General features: G+C 38.6%; 2 protein-coding genes across 2 annotated transcripts; one reads left to right on the plus strand and one right to left on the minus strand.

Moving 5' to 3' along the window:
* Positions 1 to 911: 911 nt before the first annotated feature.
* On the plus strand, positions 912 to 3809 carry LOC113231973 (MICOS complex subunit MIC13 homolog QIL1). Its single transcript, XM_026466570.1, has 3 exons — positions 912 to 1023; positions 1127 to 1283; positions 3369 to 3809. The coding sequence occupies exons 1-3, from the start codon at positions 1016 to 1018 to the stop codon at positions 3564 to 3566; spliced, it is 363 nt and encodes a 120-aa protein (XP_026322355.1). The 5' UTR covers positions 912 to 1015; the 3' UTR covers positions 3567 to 3809.
* A 66-nt stretch (positions 3810 to 3875) lies between these two features.
* LOC113231804 (proliferation-associated protein 2G4) lies at positions 3876 to 21574 on the minus strand. The gene is made up of 8 exons (XM_026466338.1): positions 21238 to 21574; positions 20812 to 21046; positions 20392 to 20545; positions 13511 to 13732; positions 11010 to 11102; positions 7626 to 7739; positions 6859 to 7005; positions 3876 to 4894 (listed from the first exon to the last, which is right to left on the minus strand). The coding sequence occupies exons 1-8, from the start codon at positions 21320 to 21322 to the stop codon at positions 4805 to 4807; spliced, it is 1140 nt and encodes a 379-aa protein (XP_026322123.1). The 5' UTR covers positions 21323 to 21574; the 3' UTR covers positions 3876 to 4804.
* Between the last annotated feature and the right edge of the window lie 23 nt (positions 21575 to 21597).

Raw genomic sequence — 21597 nt, forward strand, 5'->3', positions numbered from 1 at the left:
ACACAAAGCGAACAAAGCTAACAGCATGATTTACAGTGAATATTATTATTATATAATGTAAACGTAAAGTGGCTAATGTACGAATGCAAATTTACTCTAATGCTCAGGCCACACAGAGGCGGCCGCAGCGTTCCGGGCGCAGGAATTTTTGTAATATACGAGTTTATATGAACCCTGCCACACTGAAACGCACGGCAAATGCGCGACGTTTCAGTATGGCAGGATTCATATAATATATATAAACTTCCCGCGGCCGCCTCTGTGTGGCCAGAGCATTATTGTAATGCATGTTAACTATAAACAACTTTACGGTTTGCATTCTGTAACTGTGCCTTGTATAAATAAATAAGTACCGATAAGGCATTTTGTTTACATACATACATTGCTTGGTTCCTTGTAACCGATGCAACACGAACTATACATATATTTGTTCACTCTTGATTACCTTATTTAAGACCTTGGCTGCAAGGTGCTCCCAAGAGTAAATAATATATTTAACACACAATGCAAACTATATGTTTTCATGGGCTTATTAATAATAACAATAATAACGTACACATTCAACATAGCTAATAATTTAAGAATGTGCAATGTAAACTGCTTCCTATGATAAACTATGTTAATAATCCTTGCTCTCAAATGTAGTAAGCATAGGTATAATTGTTATTTTATTAGCCATTTCCCATGTCTATGTAAATATTAACCATTAACACAATTATAACTCTAGTATCATTGATCGATAATAATTTACACAATTTTAAATATTCCCATTCGCCTCGGAAGTAAACCGATAGACCGATATACTGAATTACAGCTACCGTGCGCTCGAACGCGGCCGGGCTTGAAGCCTTATTTTATTATCTGACAATATTTTCTATATGGTCACATTATCTGTGAAATGTCAACGAATTGAGCAAAAAAAATTTTGTTAAAAAAATTATATAATTTCTTGAACAAAATAGTAAACAAACAATCCCCTTCCTGAAATCTATTCAGTGGTGAATAAACTGCTACAATGTTGAAGTATGTGTAAAATTATAAATTTGCATAATTTAACCAATAACTGAATAAGCGTACGTAACTTCTAATTCAGTTTTTGATTAACTTAAAAAATTTCAAATTTTAGGTTTGGAATCAAGTCAGCTGTGCTCGGTGGCGCTGTTTACTATACGATCGACAAAGGCATGTGGAAGGATAGCGCTACCACAAATGCACTATACGAAGAACTCGAGAAGGGGATTTCTCCTTATGTTGGTGAACTTAAGAAGAAAATCCCATATGAGGTACTGTTCATTCGTAAATGTTAGTACAGCCCTGACACCAGTACAATCATCATATTCTTCTTATTTGTATGACCATCACACACACACATTTACTTATCTCGTGAGTTTGATTGTAATATGTGGTTGTCTATGTGGTGTGTCCATGGCTCCCAAGACACAGTAGAAAAAAAAAATTCAAATGCATGTTAGACGTTTCACCTTTCCAGCACAAATATGTAACGAAATTGGTATTGTTTCAATTGGTAGATATATTGTACATTCACAGTCTAGACAGTGTCATACATTTACAGTGTAGTGTAAAATGAAGGCACTGAACAAAGCTTAATAATCTTCATTAGGCCGTCCAGTTGCAATTAGTTCAACCTGGGGCCTTACCATGAACTCTTCTCTAAAATGAATCGTTGTGAGATAGCACTACATGAAGTATATATCACCATCCCGCTTTTTTGTAGTTACGAACCTATACTGAACTGCAATAAGAGGTCATGGTAGGGCCCCTGATTGTACAAATTAAGGAATATTACTATCACAATTTGTATGCAGAGAGAAAACAGGTAATGTAGATTCTGTCACGAGCGGATGAAACTCCTGTGCATCTCCTCACCCAGTGCTGCCCTCTAATGGGCGTGTCAAGTTCCATACTGGGTGGGCACAGGCCACACCCAGAGGACATAAAAACTGTTGGGGCTAGGAGAGTTCTTAAATGCTATTGGCCTTGACTTCGAACGTAATTAGTGGTGATCACAATAGATCAGTTGATGGTCGCAGTGATAAGGGACCGCATAGGCCCCGAATGAAGCCACCCTAATAATAATAATATGTTAAATGACTCTTAAGTAATGCGTAAATAATACAATAATATCCTTATAACCTACAATTATATAATTTCCAATTATATATCACCCTTATTAATATATTTCTCACTCATACAATTTACTAAAAAAATATTTTTCAGAGAAAAGTTTTTATTTGATCAATAGATGAATAGCTTTCGTGGATATTACGTCTAATAGTGTTCATCAAATAGTCTCTGCTTTAAGTTTGATTAATTTTTTTAGCACTGATTCCACTTTTTTGTAGCCAATAGTCGAGCTTGTTCTCGAGACGACAGCACAAACAATATAATAATGAATAGTGTTTTGTGAATTTTAGCCTATTACATTATACTTTCTTCTTATTGTATCAATGGCATTCACTATAATATAACCCTGATATAAATAGAATAAAAGTGAGATGTGACTAACAAGCTGAAAGAATTCATGTTCTTGGCCACTCTGTGATAAACTTGTTGCAGCACCACTTTTCACCCACCATTCTTCAATTTGAAGAAACTTATTGCTTACATTACATTTGATTATGCTCAAAAAGTAGAATTTAATTAATTAAAAATTATTTCTAGATGGACAGTATATCACCCTCTTAACTTTACAAGTACAGGACTAAGGGTCGTATTCCAGAACTCTACTCAATGCTCAAGTCAGGACTTGAGCAGACTTGAGTATGATTTCAAGCACTGGAAATACGACCCTAACGGCAAGGACTCGAGTATGATTTTGAGTACGACCCTTAGGGTCGTATTCTAGAACTCTACTCTATGCTCAAGTCAGGATTTGAGTACGGTTTAAAGCACTCCCGGGATTCTAGAACTCTACTCAATAGAGTAGAGAATACGAGTTTTATATGCCTTTATATTAAACACTTACAAAAGCGCTGCAGTGGTACCATCATTAATTTTCATTAAGCAGTTGCAGCGCAACTGTCGTGACACGCGCGCGCCACATTGTTGGTGAAGTAAGAAATAAGGCGCGGCTGCCATTAATTTTCATAAAATATCTGGATGCGCAGTCGCAATGCCAAAGTCGTGACACGCGCGCACCACATTTGCGATCACAATATCAACAAGAAAAAAGTCAGACGTAATGCGCGGCTACAGATGCGGTTTTTAAGCATTTAATTTGAAGGCCCTAAATCACGAGTTTTTGCCAACTGATCAAAATAAATTGTTACTGCTCTAAACCATACACCATATTATTTATATTAACAACTATTCTGTTAAATAATTCTTAAAATGACCTATGTTTGCAGCTTCCTCCTCTACCTACGAACGACAGAGCATCATACCTATTGAAGTACTACTGGAACACTGGTGTGAAAAATACATTCAAATTACTCGTCGATTTACCAACACATGCCTCCAATGCAACCATCAAGGTTTACCAATTAGTAGCATCAACTATGCAGGCTGCTGAACCGAGCCAAGATGTGAAAGATGTAGAAAAGTAATTAATGTGGGATAAATTGCTTTGAGTATGTATGTTTTTTTTTATTTGAACGGTGATATTAATTCATTAAAGAAAATTTATTTAGTTTTTTTCTTGTTTTTATTTAAGATAATTTGAAGGTCAGATCAGGTAAACTTTCGATGGGGAACTTAATCCAATTTGCTGTTTACTTTTATCAGCAAGTTTTTAAGTTGACGAATTTTATGATGAACTGTAACTTTTATTACATTGAATATAATAATTAAGTAAAGGTTTTAAATAAAAGTCATTTATACAAAAACGGCCCACAATTGTGGAACAGTTTGATTTATTCCTTTCTCACAGTGTCGCATATTTTACACTCCTCATTGACTTCTCTTCAGTACTGTCAGTCCCGTAAACATATCAACTGATTTTATACCTTTCAATTTTCACAAACAACATTGTCCCTGTTGGACTTATGTTTTTAACAATACAAGAAAACAAACAAAACAAAATTACATGGAAACTAAACTAGTGCCAGAATATATTTATAACACTTTGAGCTACCTTTATTATATCTAGTAATTCTTAGCAAATATATTTTTGTAAGCAATAATTCAGTAGACGCTTACGGCATTGACTGTACGAAATATGCACAAAAACTCGCAAACACCGCATTTTTGAGGAATCCTAAACAATATCTAATCCTATAGAGAAGTTCAATGGTCTTTACAACTTCATTTTCTCAAATACCAATAAATAAAAAATAATTCATTCTATGTTATATGAGGAAATGTCCATAGGATTCTTAAAAAGTATGGAAAGGTCACTCATTATACTAATTGCACAAATAAAGAGTGAGAACGGATTTGTGCACGTCACAATTTTTTAAATCAACAAACGTCACAAGGAATGGTTTTGTGTTCTGTTAGATTATGCTTCATTGAATAGTCAATGCCTCACATGTGTAATGTTATTATGTACATTGTATTATTCAATCAACTAATGTCATTAAATATCTAACACACAAAATGTAGGAATTGCGTGTAAGGCATTAACTTTGTACACAAAACATGTAAGTGTTATTAGTTAATTTTGTAAATAGTTCTGCCGATTTGTAGATAATTGTCAAGCCAAAAAGTTGTCTGGGAATATTTAATTTTCTAGGAACAATGACAAATGGAGTTATTCTTTTTGGCTCATAATATGGAGGTGGTCGGTTTAGAGTTTATTACGTCTGAGGTTGCAGATACTGAGTAAGTGCTAGGGAGGGCACTGCTAGGCAGCTGTTTCGACTTCCATGGGTTCTTCAGCGCCGGCTTTCTTTTTCTTCTTCTTGTTTGATTTCGCCGAAGAGTTGAGTAGAGACTGTAGGCAATAGAAAATATTAATTTCACATACTCGAAAACTGCAATGGATTTTAAGCAGAAAGGAACATGGATTTAATTGTTTACCGAGATTGTAAATTTTCAATCGAGTGCAACTGCATCAGTGGTCAAACTGTAACAGTTAACAGAACAGCATACTGTTAACAGTATGCTGGTCTGCCGCGCAGAGACCCCGGGTTTGATTTCGGGGCTGGGAGAAATATTTGTAAGGCCTACATTAATTTCTTTTTTGAATTTGGGTGTAATTTGTGGTTGTCCCTGTGTGTGTCCATGGCACCCGTACTACAGGGTTTCTCTAGTGCGGGGCTATGAGTGTGTGCAAAAAAGTGGTTGGCTATATGACCAAACATAATATTTTCACATCAGCGCCATCTGGTTGCCAATTTACTGTTTCAACTTAAACTGTTAATTATTTCCAAGAGTGTAGTTGTGAAGTTCGGTGGATGGCAATTTATAAAATGTAAAAAACCCAATCTAGTAATGACCCACTGTCAGATGATGATGGTAATATCAAGTGAACTGATTGAAGTTTCTACATAATTAAGTGAAATTACTCCACTAGTTTGTTATAATTATTAATACAAAGATCGAACACTCAGAAAAAAACCCTTCGATCCGGCCGGATTCGAACCGACATCTTCCAGCTTACCGTGTCAGACGCTATACCAACTAAGCTACGGAACGAACCAGTGGACCTCACGAATTTTTCTATGTGCTTTTTAGTCTTAGCGCCATCTATGAGAAATCTATGAAAGATTTATCACCCAGTTAGTACCTTTACAGTTACCAGTCCTGGCGAGAGATGTCGCTATTCGCTGTATTTTAAATTTTTATTGAATTGATATTCAATTATTTTTTGTGAAATGACTCCACTGGTTTGTTATTATTATTAATACAAAGATCGAAAACTCAGAAAAAATTCCTTCGATCCGGCCGGATTCGTCTTCCAGCTTACCATGCCAGACGTTATACCAACTAAGCCATGTTTATTTTATTGTTTATAACAATGTAGTGATGGTTCAAACCGAAGTGCGATAATTATACAAATCGGCTCAAAAAGATCACAGTTTTATACCCTGTGCTTGTTCAAATCACACTACAATATTGTGTGCTTTGAAAGATAACAGGGATACATACGAAACAACATATTATTTTCCGAAGTCCATGTTTCGGTGTCTATAGGTGAGAGGTAAAAAAATATTCTCAAATGCCAAATAGTAGTTTTTACTGCAGAGCATGTTAAAGAGAACGAGGCTCTTAATTATATATTTATAATGTAGCGCCACAGTGGCGCTACTGCTGCACTTCTATAAGCGTCTAAGGCTACTAACTGATTGACTGCATGTTTACAGTTAATGCATGAAGTCGTTATCCGAGACCTCGACTGCATGATGTTGATGACGGTTTCATGCAGATCTCGACTTCATGAAGTTAATTACGACTTCACGCATTAACTGTAAACATGCAGTCAATGTGTTAGCAGCCTTATTTGAAGACGCCTTTAAGGTCAAATAAACAACAAACGACGATTGGACTTAATTCATGTCAAATGGGTGTTTTTTAGCATGTTCTAAAGCAATGTTTGTATATACATCTAAATTCAAAAATATTTATTTATGCATTGACTTCCGAACTTTAAAAGACAGTTATATATTCAATTTTTAGTATGGATCAGCATTTTATTGCAATGAGTAACGTGTCTCGTGTTGAATACAAACCGGCAACTAGAAACAAATATTCTATTTTCATACAATTGATATGAAATCGACACAGTCGCCGGTTGCTTGTATCCAATACAAGACACATATTTGCGCGGCGCCTTAAGATTGAAACCCAATTCTATGCCACTTTCAATAACAAAAGTGTCAAGTTTGATGTGCAGTTGACAGTACACACTTGCCTAAAAAGTTCCTTTGTACTGTAAAAGACAAGTAAATAACTTACAAGTAATTCAGGGTCCTTTATGGAGCGATCGCTCTTGCACGTGGACTTGTCGAAGGGCAGACCGGTGATGCGATGCGTGCCGGAGGGCAACAGTAGCGCCGTGAACTTGAACTGTGCCACCAGCTCACCAGGCCGCTCGTACAGCACCTAACATTTTACACTGTACGTATTATACAGTGTTTTTTTTTAATGGGACAGTATGGGGAAATTCGAAACCATAGAAGATACAAGAAAACTGTCTTAGGAACCATTAAGTCTTTTTTTTGTGAAAACAATTTGGCATAGTCAATTTTTGTCAAGCATGAGTTGTCCATAAAAGTGAGTAAAATTGATTATTTTTGAAATGCTGATCGACTCAAGTTTCAATATATGAATGATTTTATTGTATTGGAAGAAAAGAATAGAGACAACAAAAGTTGGTCAAATTTAATAAAATGTTATTAATTTTGTACGAATTTTTTTTTAAATTTAATTTGACCAACTTCTGCTGTTTTAATTTTTTCTTTTTGTCTTTTATGGCAAGCGAATTTCGCATCGAATATATTATATGTAGTTTTACTCTCTAGCTCAACGCGTGACAATCAAACTGTACATAATTAATAACCACACGTGATAAAAGATAAAGATAAAGGCCTTCCAATGGGGCCATCGAGTATATAACCAGAAATAGAGAAATAAGGCCTGTAAATTCCTGGTAGCTCATCAATGATACATCACTTATAAATGGACATGTATCTAACCAACGAGCAACAAAACTGTATGGTTACCTGGAAAGGCTCGATGAGTTTGTGGTTAACGCACTCGACTACGCCGAGGCGCGCACTCGTCTCCTTGTCGAAGCTGCGCAGATTAAAAGGCATCGAACCGTGTTTGTTGCGGACCTGCATAAATGAGTTATGTTTCAGTGTGTACAATAAGACCAGACAACGTAATGAAACTGGCTAATTATATTTTATATTAGCCGCGGGGAATTTCTACGCGAGCCTAGATTTAAGGACGTAAGGTGTTGGGGTCGTTCCCCGTGTTCCACAATCCTGCGCTTTTGAAAAGATATGAGTACATATAACTTTTTTATTAAAAAAGAACCGACCTCAAAAGTTAGCTTGTCGGCTTTTTTACCCGACGGGAGGGTTATGTTTTTCAAGTTGTACGTCCATTTATTTTTCATGCTGTAAAGCCTAAATGGCTTGATGGATTTTGACATATGAGGTGTCATTAGATTCGTCTTGATTGTGGGAGTGTCATATGCTATAAAAAATAACAAAATAGTCTGGGGGGAACATTTTTTTTAATATTCCTGGTAAATATTTTTGCAGTCGGGTTTTTGTTGTTTTAAATAATTTTAGGCTTATTATTGGAATTATATCTTAATTATAGTTTAATAGAGATCGATTAACGGAACCGGATTCATCCCTTAGTTTGCCACCCTTAGTGGTGGATATTATTAAATGGGACCAATACTGATGTACCCCCTTTCCAACAAAAAATAATTCAGTCGAATTGAGAACCTCCTCCTTTTTTTTGAAGTGGTTTATAAAATAAGAACGGGCGGAGAAAATTTGACACAGATGCGACGTCGATAAGCGCCCGATGCCGACTGACGGGGTAGCGGGCGGCGCGGCTTCTCGTTAAGCCGCTAGGCAATTTGCAAATTTTGGGATAAATGTGATTTTAATAACTATAGGATTTCAGTTGAAAACCAAAATTTAGCAGATTCTCTCTAGTACTTAAAGAGAAATATCTCCTTATAAAAATTATGTACAAAGTTAGATATTTTATATCTAATTTTGTACATAATTATTTTCTAGACATAGAGGGTGCTTTTGATAATACACCCATTCGTACTCTGGTAAAGGGACTAACCTGCAAAGGTGCAGACACTTCTACTACGAGATGGGTGCAAAACATGCTTTTAAGCCGCAGAGCAAGTATCTCGTTAAACGGAGACTGGCTTGTGGCCTCAACAGTAAGGAGTTGCCCGCAAGGTGGAGTAATTTCTCCTCTCCTTTGGACTCTTGCTGTGGATCGGCTCATGTACAGGTTGGCCGAACTGAACATTGGCGCCCAGGGATATGCGGATGACCTAGTGATCACAGCTCGAGGGCACTGCCAAAGTACTATATCATCATTTATGCAAGGAGCTCTTGACACCATTTCCGCGTAGTGTCAAGATAATGAACTATATATTAATGCGGAAAAGACAACTATTGTTCCCTTCACTAGGAAGCGGAAACTGGACAAGCTAGTGGAACCGATCCTTGGTGGCAGGGCTGTGAGTTTTTCCGCAGAAGTTAAATACTTAGGGGTAACCCTAGATCAAACCCTAAGGCGGAATCTGTCATATAGCTAACACGGTCAACAAGGCCAAGATGGCCTTAGGTATCTGTAGTCGTATGGCAGGACAGCGTTGGAGTCTAAAACCAAAGATGATTCTCTGGTTACACAAGGCAATTGTGAGGCCCATTGTAACAATTGTGAGGCCCGTTGTTTGGAGTGGCAAAGTCAGTCAAACAACCACTATAGCCACATTGGCAGATTACAGCATGTCGCGTGCCTGCTAGCAACGGGAGTCATGTCCACTACACCTGGAGCAGCCCTATATGCATTGCTGAATCTGACTTCCCTGCATGTATTCATACAGAAATAGGGCGACCACAACAGCATGTATAGGCTCTCCACCAGGGTAAGGACTACATGGCTCTCCCAGACATTGGAATCGACCCAGGACTCAATTCTGGAACACCCTGTTCTGGGAATGACTTCTGATGTCATGCTTTCCAAGCAAACTTCAAGAAACTTCACCAGGTAGAATTTCCAACCAGGGAAGACTGGGAAACTAACAGTCTCACCTGGAAGGACGGTAGCCTTCTTTGGTATACCGATGGGTCCAAGATGGGACCCAACGTACGCTGTGGTATACACGGCGTGAGACCCAGACTCAGCTACAAGCTGAACATGAGACGACACTCCTCTATCTTTCAGGCCGAAATATAATTGATCTGAACCTGAAGAGAGGCTACGTTAACAATTCTATTTATATAAACTCAGACAGTCAAGCTGCTCTGCATGCACTAACCTCAGTCACCCAAACTTCGAGGATTGTATAGAATTGCGTAACTATACTGAATACTCTCGCGGAAACGCATAATGTGATCCTGCATTGGGTTCCTGGTCACTCTGACATCGAGGGTAATGAAGCAGCGGATGAACTGGCAAAGGCTGGTGCTAGGGAGGCCTTCATTGGTTCCGAGCCCTTTATAGGGATAGCACACAGCTTGGCAAAGATCACTTTGCTGAACGAGAGCGCACACGTCTCCCGTGACATGTGGCTGCAGACTAAGAGTCTTGAGCATTCAAATCTAAACCTAAATCTTGAGCAAAAGCCCTGATAGCTGCCTTCAGTGCCAAACACTGTACAGAAGCTCTGTCACTGGACAGGAATGGCATCAGAACGCTCACTAGAGCCTTAACAGGGCATTGTGGCTTGAACAAGCACATGTCAAATATTGGACAGAGAAAACAGAGAATGTATATTCTGCCACGAGGCGGATGAAACTCCTGTGCATCTCCTCACCCAGTGGTGCCCTCTAATGGGCGTAAGAAGTTCCATACTGGGTAGGCACAGGCCACACCCAGAGGACATAAAAACTGTCGGAGCCAGGAAAATCCTTCACTTCCTTAATGCTGTTGGTCTTGGCTCCGAGCTGTAATTAGTGTTGATCACAATAGATCAATGGTCGCAGTGATGAGGGGCCTCATAGGCCCTAAATGAAGCCACCCTAATAATAATAATAGATATTTTATTCTTAAATAATTTGTTTTACAATTTAACCTGTTTTGAGGATTTTATATGATCGGAATAAAGAACATCGTATCATGTAACATAGTAGCACATTATTTAGACAATATCCTTAGGTGCATCGTTTATTTTTGTAAGACTGTTATTTAATAAATACCTAAACCATTTGCTATAGCACAACAGTTTTACCCGCCTCCTCTTTTCTTCTCCAGTGACTCGCCTTAAGAATTTCAAATTTGTTATACAGTTGTCGCGTAAACCAACATGTTATACCGTGAAAGATACGGCGTAACAATTGGAACACTACCTGATTACTAATTGACTTCATGGTTAGTTGTTATAATGTACTTACCTCACTGTAGAACATTCTTGAAGCCTTTAGTTTCAGCTGATATATCTCATCAGTTTTCTTGTATATTGTACACCTAGTGTCCATTTCACGGCCCTAGAACGAAATTGAAACATTTACTTTTATTACTACTATTAATTTTATATTGCTTATAATAATGTTTTATAATGAGAAACCATTAGTTAGAGCAAAGGTTCTTGAACTTTTTGGTTCACCGCCCACTTAGGCAAAATAAACTAAATTCAACGGGAAAAATGAAAACATGCATTTTTTATACTAACACAAAACTGTTATGGATGCACGCTTTGTTCGTCCTGTCACTTAATATTATAAAAAAAAAATAAAAAAAAACAAAAATTCAGAAGGGAAAAAAGTATTATTAGACAGCATCAACGCCACCACTTGGGGGTAGGGACCACTTTAGGAAACTATGAGTTAGAGAAAGATAGAACAAGTGAAAATATTTTTATTTAAAGTCAAAATATATGTCATTTTCACCAATAAATATGTATCAGTTTATTTGAACAGATTGTCAGCAATTGTTAAATCCAAAATGCATAAATGTCATTTTAGAAATATTGCAATTACTTTCTTTTTACCCTGAGTACTGCCAGACATGCTATAGAAGCTTTATCTGGAAAGAATTTCAGGGTCAGAACTTTGAACAAAGAATTGATTCATATTATATATGAGTGTGAATGTATAAAGGAATGGTTTATACAGGCTGTATATTTGAAAGTGAGACATATTCATACATGTCATAGTAAATCATGTTACAACTTAACATAGACTAAAATAAAATTAGGATATGGGATAGAACAAAAAATAAATTAACAAATGTATTTTGAAGTGTACATAGGAATAAACCGTTTCCCTTTACGCTTGATTTCGAGTGCAATGGAAATACTACCAAGCGAGGCCGAGTGAGACAGCAACAATAAGAATGATTTCACAATTACGTTTTAGCTTATGTTAATTATTTTATACTTGAACTATCATCGAAATGTTTTACGTACTAAAAAAGATAAGTTTATGATTTAGTAACTAGTTATCATTTAATAAGAATTGAGGTTTTTGGCGTACTTAAAAATGTGAAATCAAATTATTTACAATGATTGATTTTTTAGTTATTTACAGTTTATTTACACTTACGTGGCACGGAGCAAGTGTTCTACTAGCACGGCATAGTACATTTTGTTTTAAATTGTACAACACAAACACATTTTGTCGCACAGTATAAAATGCTGAGATAATCCTCTCACGCAACACTTCGACACTGTTCACATCCTCCGCGTAAACTCCGATTTGGGAACATTTCAATAGCTTGCCTCACACTATCACCATTTATTGCGTAAAGTCGCACCCACCATCTCAGTCAATTCGACGTTAGAATAAATACCCATTTTGCAACGATCGGGCGAGTGGAAGTACAAATAATTTACGTGTCTTCGTTAGATCCAGGTCGCGCGTACACTGAGCAATTTCGCGTATGCGCCCGCGCCCCCACCTCCGACCTGTGCTTTGTTTTTCGCCGCCGTGCCGCTACTCGCCGCTGCGTCGGAGCAATAATAGTGATGTGCATAGATTTCGACAACTAATGTTGTTCACAAGTAGTAGTCGATAAAAAAAAATATTTTTTTTTTGTAAAGTTTAAGTTCATTAGTTTATTATTTCTTTGGGTTCAGAATCAGGTATATAACGCACTCTATAAGTATGTCCCACTTTCAAATATACAGCCTGTATAACAGCTCAATAGAAATTACATATATGCAATAAATGTCTATTCTATTCTATTCATATTATTTTAATTTGCTTTGGATACTTGAATATCTTACATATATTGCCAACCAAACTTGGGAGTATATTTTATACAAAAATACTCTTAAAATGCGATCTAAAATCTATTCTAATCCATTTTGAACAAAAAGTAAACAAAACTGTTTGTTTAAAATTATAAAGCATCACTCAATAAATCGAATAAGTAACACTTTTGCGTATATTTCGACTTGATATCTCATCACTTTTTCCAACAATACCCATTTGAATAGCATTATAAAATCGTATTCCAAAAGTGAGGTTCTTTTTCAACCATATAACTATGATTTGTCTATGTGACTATGCAACCATAGTGCTGTACGGAAAAAAACCTTTGGTTCATTCAATTAAAGTTTTTGTTATCGATTAGTAAATCGAAAATTTCAATCGCAATCGAACCGAATATCTAAGTGTTAGGATTTGAAAGAGGATTTAAAATTAATATTTCAGAAATTTTAAATGTGCTTTTATAGATTATGTAATGAAAACCGCTAGTAATACTCAATTAAACAAATCGATTCATTCAATCAATTAATCGATTTGTAGTTGGCCATCACTATCACTGTCTATGGCCGGGTCAGTGACTAGTTTGTTTAAAATGGATTGAAACGAAATATAGTTAAGAATTCGTAAAATAAATTCAAAGTTGTTTAACAACTATGATATTAAATGAATTATTTACCACTTACCACTCCCTCTCCAGTGGAAATAAGGACATCCATGGCATAAACTTCATATGTCTCCAATGTGGCCTTCTCATATTCCTTGCGCTGGGCCTCCGAGGGGTTCTGGATAATGCCCTTCTCGCCGTCAATACGGAATTGCTTCAGCTGATGCGAGAGCATGCCTTCAATAGGCTTGCAGCCATACTCTGCACTTATCTTTTGAATCACATCTGTGATTTGGTAATTCTGTAAGAGAAAGTGTCTTGTATGAGTAACTGCTTACATCGAAGACACAAAAAAATACGAGCAAAAATGAAAATGTTAAGTGTTTTGCTATAAAGTATTCATATTGTTTAAAGTATAAAGATTATTGATTCACAAACATGGCCGCTGCTGTTACGTTGTTACGTGTACGTACTTAGATTGTTACGTCCTTCGCCACACTATACTCGCTGTAGGGCTAGCACGACAGGTCGCCGACTTGCATGAGAGCGACATAAAGCGCGAGATATTATTAGAGCGACTGCATACGGCGTATTCTATAAGCACCGCAAACGCGCTGTAGTGAATCGATTTAATCGCGTGACAAGCAAGAAGCTTATGTACTCCACTGGAGCTTACACTTCGAATTTCATGTAGTTACTTCATTTCAAAAAGTAACTGAATTTAACTTACTAAACTAAAATTAAAACTATTTCTTATCAAAGTGCGCTATACATACGCGCGACTGCATAGTCTCTTATTCTCTAGGCAAGAATAGCACTATCTCGCGCCGTATGTCGTTCTCGCGCAAGTCGCGTTCTTAAATGAAGAATCTTGTGCTCTGTTTTTTTGCTATTTATAACTGTTTGACCATTTTTCACTAAGGGTCGTATTCCAGAACTCTACTCAATGCTCAAATCAGGACTTGAGCAGACTTGAGTATGATTTCAAGCACTGGAAATACGACCCTAATAACAAGGACTTGAGTATGATTTTCAGTGCTCACTGCAATACTCAAGTCCTGACTTGAGTATTGAGTACAGTTCTGGAATACGACCCTAACTCGCGTAGCCGCGACACGATGTGCTGATGCTACGCAACGTGTCGCCGATGGCACACAAAGACGAATAGCATTACTAGTTTTTACATTACTTTTGAGTACGACTTTATAATTATACTTTTACATAATTAAATTTAGTTTGCAAATTATTGCTTTTTATGCGTCCTCTTTGGATGTAGTTTAATTACGAAATTATATTAGAAGCAAAGACAACAACAAATTGAAATATAACATTTTGTCAGTATCAAATCACGCGATAAATGTGTAGCAACCCTTATCTCCTCAAATTGATAGTCAATAGAGGTCCATAGGAGACGCCTTTATTATTACCTGGGCTTGTACCAATTGACACAATTTAAATGAAATTGGAAAGATCCAGGGTTAAAAAAGCACTATGGGCGTATAAATGTACACTTTACAGATGGGTAAATAATCAAAATTAAATCTCTTTTATAACATGTGTTGTATATTTTGCAACTATTAGCCAGACATACATCAGACTTATTTTTATTATTTCTGAAAGATAATCAAACATAGTATAGTATGGCACTGTTTAACTTTATTTCAATATTAATAGCAGAATCATTTTATCTTCTTTTACTTCTTACTTACCTTAGCTACTTTTCAAAAGTTCAATTTGAAATTTTTCAAACAATTAATAACTAGCCTATATCTAAACTGTATAGGTAAATATGTAACTGCTGTAGCATACCAACAATCGAGAAGATTAGCATATTATTATATAATAGAATAGAAACTGTCTTTAAATTGAAAATATTACTGTAGGTATAACACGATAAATAGAGTAAAACAGGATGTAACCATGTGTGTTTGTTATATAAAGGAATTTGAATTCATTAGCTTCTCAAACAAAATTTTACTATTCAATTATAAACGGACTTTTATCTTTACAATGATTTAGTTTCAGGTTTTAATTACTTTTTACTACTTTACTTTGTAGAAACAAACTCACAATATCCTTTACAACTTGCTACAAGATGAGTAGAGAAAATCATCAAATTGTGGGCTATATTTTTAGTAAATTTCAATTCAAGATTTTACACATATCTCTCTCTGTTGCCTTGATGATGCTACTTGGGTGTCAATATCGGCTTTGCAATGTCATTCCCTGTGGATTATTCTACTCTATCTGAGGGTGTCGCCTCGTATTGAGAGGCAGGCCCTCACACATGAGTACCGAGTTTTTGCCGTCTTTGCCAACAGGTTATTTAGTACAATATTTAACCCCCCAACCTGCTACATATCTGCTGTGATTACAATATTAACAGCAAGCATGTTTGAAACACATATAGACTTAGGGTCGAATTCCAGAAGTCTACTCAATGCTCAACTCAGAACTTGAGTATGATTTAAAACACTAGAAATCATACTCAAGTCCTTGCCTTTAGGGTCGTATTTCCAGTGCTTGAAATCATACTCAACTCAACTCCCTTCCTATGCAATCCAATTGCATAGGAAGGGAAGACATGAGCCGGTACACCCTGGGCAACTCCTAGTAAATGCTTGGACTTTGTTCGAGCATTTGCTAGGCGTTGGCAAAAGCGTCGTCACCCAATCTTAGGTTGTCGACTCTGGGTGCATCGCCCCAGAAGAATCGCGGACGGGAGGCTGGGCACACTCGGACAGCACCCGCTGTCCCGGGTGTACTGCAAACAGCGCAGCCATCAACAAGTGCCAGTACTGGGGCGGCTCGACCAAAAACTGCCACAGTAATGGCACTAAATGACGGTCTGGAGGTGGTTTTCGGCACCGAACCTACGTGGCCGCAGTTCGGCACGTGGAGGAGTGCAAGGGCGTGGGGCTGCCAACCCGCGAGGCTCACGAGGACGGCCTCGTCCTCCTCGTACCAGTCGGGGGCAGCAACGCGGCCGGGGCTGCAATCCCCGCTAGATGGCGCCCACGGGGGATAGGGTGAGGTTTCTCCAAGCAAAGCTCCACCATGCCGTGGCTGCAACGGCTGTGGTGGAGTGTTGCTTCGCGAAAGGCAACGTGGATGTCGCCCTCATTCAGGAACCCTGTGTTAACCACACAAACATAATGGGACTCAATGCCGCTGGTAAGTTGATTTACAACACCTGTGGAAGTAGACCCAAAGCCTGCATTGTTTATAACAAAAACATTAACCTTAAGCCTGTTCCAGAGTTATGTACTGATGACTTTGTAGCGGCATATCTCTTTCCCCGGAGTAGCACTGGAGAAAAGAACAATCCCACGGAAGATCTGACACGGCTGGCGGAATACGCCCGGAAACACAAAGCAGAACTTCTGGTGGGATATGATGCCAACGCTCTCCACACCCCCTGGGGGAGCTCAGACATCAATAACAGAGGTGAGTTCCCATATGAGTTTATCCTATCAAATTGCCTGTATCTTAATAACGAAGGATGTACACCAACTTTTGTTACTAGGTCAAGACAAGAAATTCTGGACATTACTTTCTCTATGGCTAGGCTAGCCGGACTTGAGGAAAGTTGCCCGCCAAAAATTCGGACCTCCAATAGGAAGGTTCCATGGTGGAATGCAAAACTGAGAAAGCTAAGAGAGAAAATCTCGAAGGCTCACCAATAGGGCCAAACTAACAAAGGAATGGGAGGCCTACAGGAAGACCCTAACTAACTATAACAAGGAGATAAGGAAGGCCAAGCGAGCATCGTGGCAGCGGTTCTGTGAGGAGATCGATATTGCTTCTCAAGGTGCGCATCTACATAGACTGCTCGCTAAAGCCAATTCCCATCAACCAGGACTGTTAAAGAAGCCTGATGGGACCTTCTCGACATCTACGATTGAAACCCTTGACCTTTTAATGTCAACCCACTTCCCGGGGGCTTTGCGCGATACGCCAACTAATCCAGCAACGACGCGACATTTACCTCGTAACGAAGACTGGAACAGAGCCGCCAACGTAATAAGACCCTGACATGTGGCTTGGGCCATACGCTCGTTTAAATCGTATAAGTCCCCTGGTGAGGACAGCATTACTCCCATCTTACTGCAGCAAGGCATAAGAGTACTCTTACCATACCTGGTCAAGATATACAGAGCCAGTCTTGCTTGGGGACACATACCGATGCAATGGACAACGTGTAAAGTTGTATTTATACTGAAGGTAGGCAGAAAGGACTACTCTCTTGCTAAGTCCTTTAGACTCATCTGCCTAACCCCATTTTTGCTTAAGGCATTGGAGAAGATACTTGACAATCACATTAGGACTTCGTCCTTAATATGTAGTCCTATCCATCACGCTCAACACGCCTATCAGAGTGGAAAGTCCAGAGAGAAAGCTTTGCTCCACCTTGTGGACAGGGTTGAAAGAGCATTTGAAGACAAACAAATAGCACTGTGTGCCTTTCTAGACATTGAGGGTGCATTTGACAATACACCCATCCATAATCTGGTGAACGGCCTAATTTGCAAAGGTGTGGACACTTCAAACACGAGATGGGTACAGAACATACTTTTAAGTTGCAGGGCCAGTATCTCGTTACATGGGAACTGGCTTGTAGCCTCCACAGTAAGCGGTTGCCTACAAGGTGGGGCAATTTCTCCTCTCCTGTGGACTCTTGCTGTGGATCAGCTCCTGTATAGGTTAGCTGAACTGAATATTGACACTCAGGGATATGCGGATGACCTGGCGATCATAGTTCGAGGGCACTGCCAAAGTACTATATCATCACTTATGCAAGGAGCACTTGACACCATTTCCGCGTGGTGTCAAGATAACGATTTATCAATCAATGCGGAAATGTCCCCTTCATTAGGAGACGGAAACTAGACAAACTAGTGGAACCAATTCTTGGTGGCAGGGCTGTGGGCTTTTCTGCAGAAGTCAAATATCTAAGGATAACTCTAGATCAAACCATAAGGTGGAACCACCATATAGCTAACACGATCAACAAGGCCAAGATGGCCTTAGGTATCTGTAGCCATATGGAGGTACAGTACAGTCTAAATCTAAAGATTACTCTCTGGTTATGTAAGGCAATTGTGAGGCCCATAGTGACTTACGGCTGTTGCTTGGAGTGCTAAAGTCAGCCAAACAACCACAATTGTCACACTGGGCAGTCTACAGCGCACCGCGTGCCTGCTAGCAACGGGAGCCATGTCCACCACACCTGGGGCAGCCCTAAATGCATTGCTGAACCTGACTCCTCTGCATTTATTCATACAGAAAGAGGGCGGCCACAACAGCATGTATAGACTTACCGCTAGGTTAAGGAGTAGATGGCTCTCCCAGACATTGAGATCAGCCCAAGACTCAATTCTGGAACACTCTGTTCTGGGAATGACTTCCCGAACAAAACTTTAAAAAACTGTACCACTGTAGAATTTCCAACTAGGGAAGACTGGGAAACTAACAGTCTCACCTGGAAGGACAGTAGCCTTCTGTGGTATACTGATGGGTCTAAGATGGTACACACGGTGTGAGACCCAGGCTCAGATACAAGCTGAACATGGGACAACACTCCTCTATCTTTCAGACCGAAGTGTACGCCATAATTACTTGTGCGGATTTGAACCTAAAGAGAGGCTACGTTAACAAGCATATTTACATAAACTCAGATAGTCAAGCGGCTCTACTTGCACTACCTCAGTCACCTAAACATCGAGGATTGTCGAGAACTGTGTAAATATACTGAACACTCTTGGGGAAAGTAATACAGTGGTATTGCGCAGGGCTCCAGGCCACTCTGACATCGAGGGTAATGAGTCAGAACTGGCAAAGGCTGGTGCTAGGGAAACCTTTATTGGACCCAAACCTTTCATAGGGATAGCATACAGCCTGGCAAAGCTCACTCTGCTAAATGAGAGCACACATCTCTCCAGTGAAGTGTGGCTACAGAACAAGGGTCTTGAGCATTCAAAAGCCCTGATACTGCCTACAGTGCCAAACACTGTAGAGAAGCTCTGTCATTGGACAGGAATGGCATAAGAATGATCACTAGAGCCTTAACAGGGCATGTGGCTTAAATAAGCACATGACAAATATTGGGCAGAGAGAAAATAGAGAATGTAGATTCTGGCGCATGGAGGATGAAACTCCTGTTCATCTACTCACCCAATGCTACCCCCTGATGGGCGTACGAAGTTCCGTACTGGGAAGGCACATGCCACAACCAGAGGATATTAAATCTGTCGGAGCCAGGAAAGTCCTTCAATGCTGTCAGCCTTGGCTCTGCACTGTAATTAGTGGTGATCACAATAGATCAGTCAATTGTTGCAGTGATGAGGGGATGCATAGGCCCTGAATAAAGCCAACTTAATAATAACCCTAATCTTCGAGAGTTTGTTACAAAATTGACATAGCGGGGATTCTAATCTTTTTATTACATGATTAAACTTTTTAAGGCAATGTGACCAGCATGAAGCTTAAAGGCCAAGACTAATGTATTTCTAAACAAGATGTTGAGATCTCTACATAAAAAATGTACATATTTTTTATTAAAGCCTTTAAACAAGTGTCGGTACCGCATCAGCAACCACTGTGTATTTTGCCATCTGCTAACTAACATGCAGCTAAGTGACAAAATATTTTCATGAGATGTCATAAAAACCATAACCCCGTTTTCAGAATATTGAAATCGTTTTAATGATATTTCAGGTATGCATTGTTAGGGTAAGTTCCGATAAGTCAAGCTCGTTAACTAATTTTAACTGTTTTTAAAAGATAATTTTTTGCATTTATAACAGTTATTTCACTATTTGTCATTTTAGATAGTGGACAGCAGTATTGTTGTACCTATCTTATGACACTCCCATGGGTGGTATCACTTGACGAGAGCCAGGTAGTACAAAAACTTCATTAATGAAAATCGTATAACAAAATTTTTAAAACTTCAATTACCTCGTTGCCGGGTCTGAGCAACCTCAAAGCAGCTTCACTGGCATGATGAGCAGCAAGAAGCACGTCAGCTGCACGACCCGTTACATCTCCACCGCCGACGCAGACTGTGTGCGCAACTACCGCAATGAAACCATCTATGTGAGCTCCCAGGTCACTAAAAGTGCAAACAACATACGTTACAACATACATAAACAATTCCAATTTACACTCGTATAATGTTCGAGAAGGCAATTACATAGTGAACTTTATGCTATCTGTACCATGTATAACCTCAACATCATAGAAATTGTGGAATAAGCATCATTCTAACAGCTTTTATATCTCTACAAGCGTCATTAAGGCAGTTGTGGAAGTGGTTTAATATTCAACAATAATGTAGATAAGGTTATTTGAAATTAGAACAATAGAAAGTATACGTACATTTTGGCTAAGTCGCCAGCCTTCAAGATATAGTCACTTTCACTAGGAATGGGCGAGAAGTGACATATACAGTTGTTCACGGACACACACGTCGAAAAGGCAATGCCTTTTTTCGAGTCCTTCTCCTTCTTGAAGACCTTTGAAGTCTCTTCGAGGATTTGCTTGTCGCCAAATTCGCAAATCTCTCGTGCAGACGCGCCTGGGACGCATTTTGCGATCGCTTGCTCTAGAACACCTGGAATCCGAGGGAATCTATCAATAGTTAAGTTGGAAATTTATTAGAAACTAGATTAACTTTGCAACTTGGCGGCACATTGTCCGCATGGCCACGGGTGACACGCGTCCATACAAACCACAATAAATTACCAATTAAACATCAGCACACCCACATTTTTTTCACTATAATATGGTTCTTAATTAACTTACGATTGGCAATCTGTCCTGCAAGCTTGTACTTGGTCACAACCAAGTCTTCGGCAATCGTTTTTTCGACTTCCTTGTCGTCAGCCATTTCTCAAAATCGTGGTTGTGGTTATGTGATACTGATTTCTGATTGGCTAAATAACAAACAGTCACGTGACCGTGACGTCAAATTATTAAAATGGCGGGTATTTTTCAGAAAATCTACTATCTTACAATTTGCGGAATGTATGTGTGTAACGTTGTAATTGACGATTGTTATTACAATTTTCAATTTAATAGCACATAATATTGTTGGTATATCTTTAAGACGAATTTATTTAAATTACTCAAAAATCATTTTGACAGACCGAGCCATTGAACTAA

Source organism: Hyposmocoma kahamanoa, unplaced genomic scaffold, assembly GCF_003589595.1.
Source record: "Hyposmocoma kahamanoa isolate Upper Pololo Valley unplaced genomic scaffold, ASM358959v1 66, whole genome shotgun sequence".
Taxonomy (NCBI): domain Eukaryota; kingdom Metazoa; phylum Arthropoda; class Insecta; order Lepidoptera; family Cosmopterigidae; genus Hyposmocoma; species Hyposmocoma kahamanoa.

Bases quoted from the DNA above. Each gene is read 5' to 3' on its own strand.
- LOC113231973 (XM_026466570.1), top strand. The intron at 1,284-3,368 runs GTACTGTTCATT...CTATGTTTGCAG, and splicing joins AGAAGAAAATCCCATATGAG to CTTCCTCCTCTACCTACGAA.
- LOC113231804 (XM_026466338.1), bottom strand. From the start codon at position 21,322: ATGGCTGACGACAAGGAAGTCGAAAAAACGATTGCCGAAGACTTGGTT. The intron at 13,733-20,391 runs GTAATTGAAGTT...TTTCTCTTACAG, and splicing joins TGCTCAGACCCGGCAACGAG to AATTACCAAATCACAGATGT. The intron at 11,103-13,510 runs GTAAGTGGTAAA...ATTTCGTTCTAG, and splicing joins TTTCCACTGGAGAGGGAGTG to GGCCGTGAAATGGACACTAG.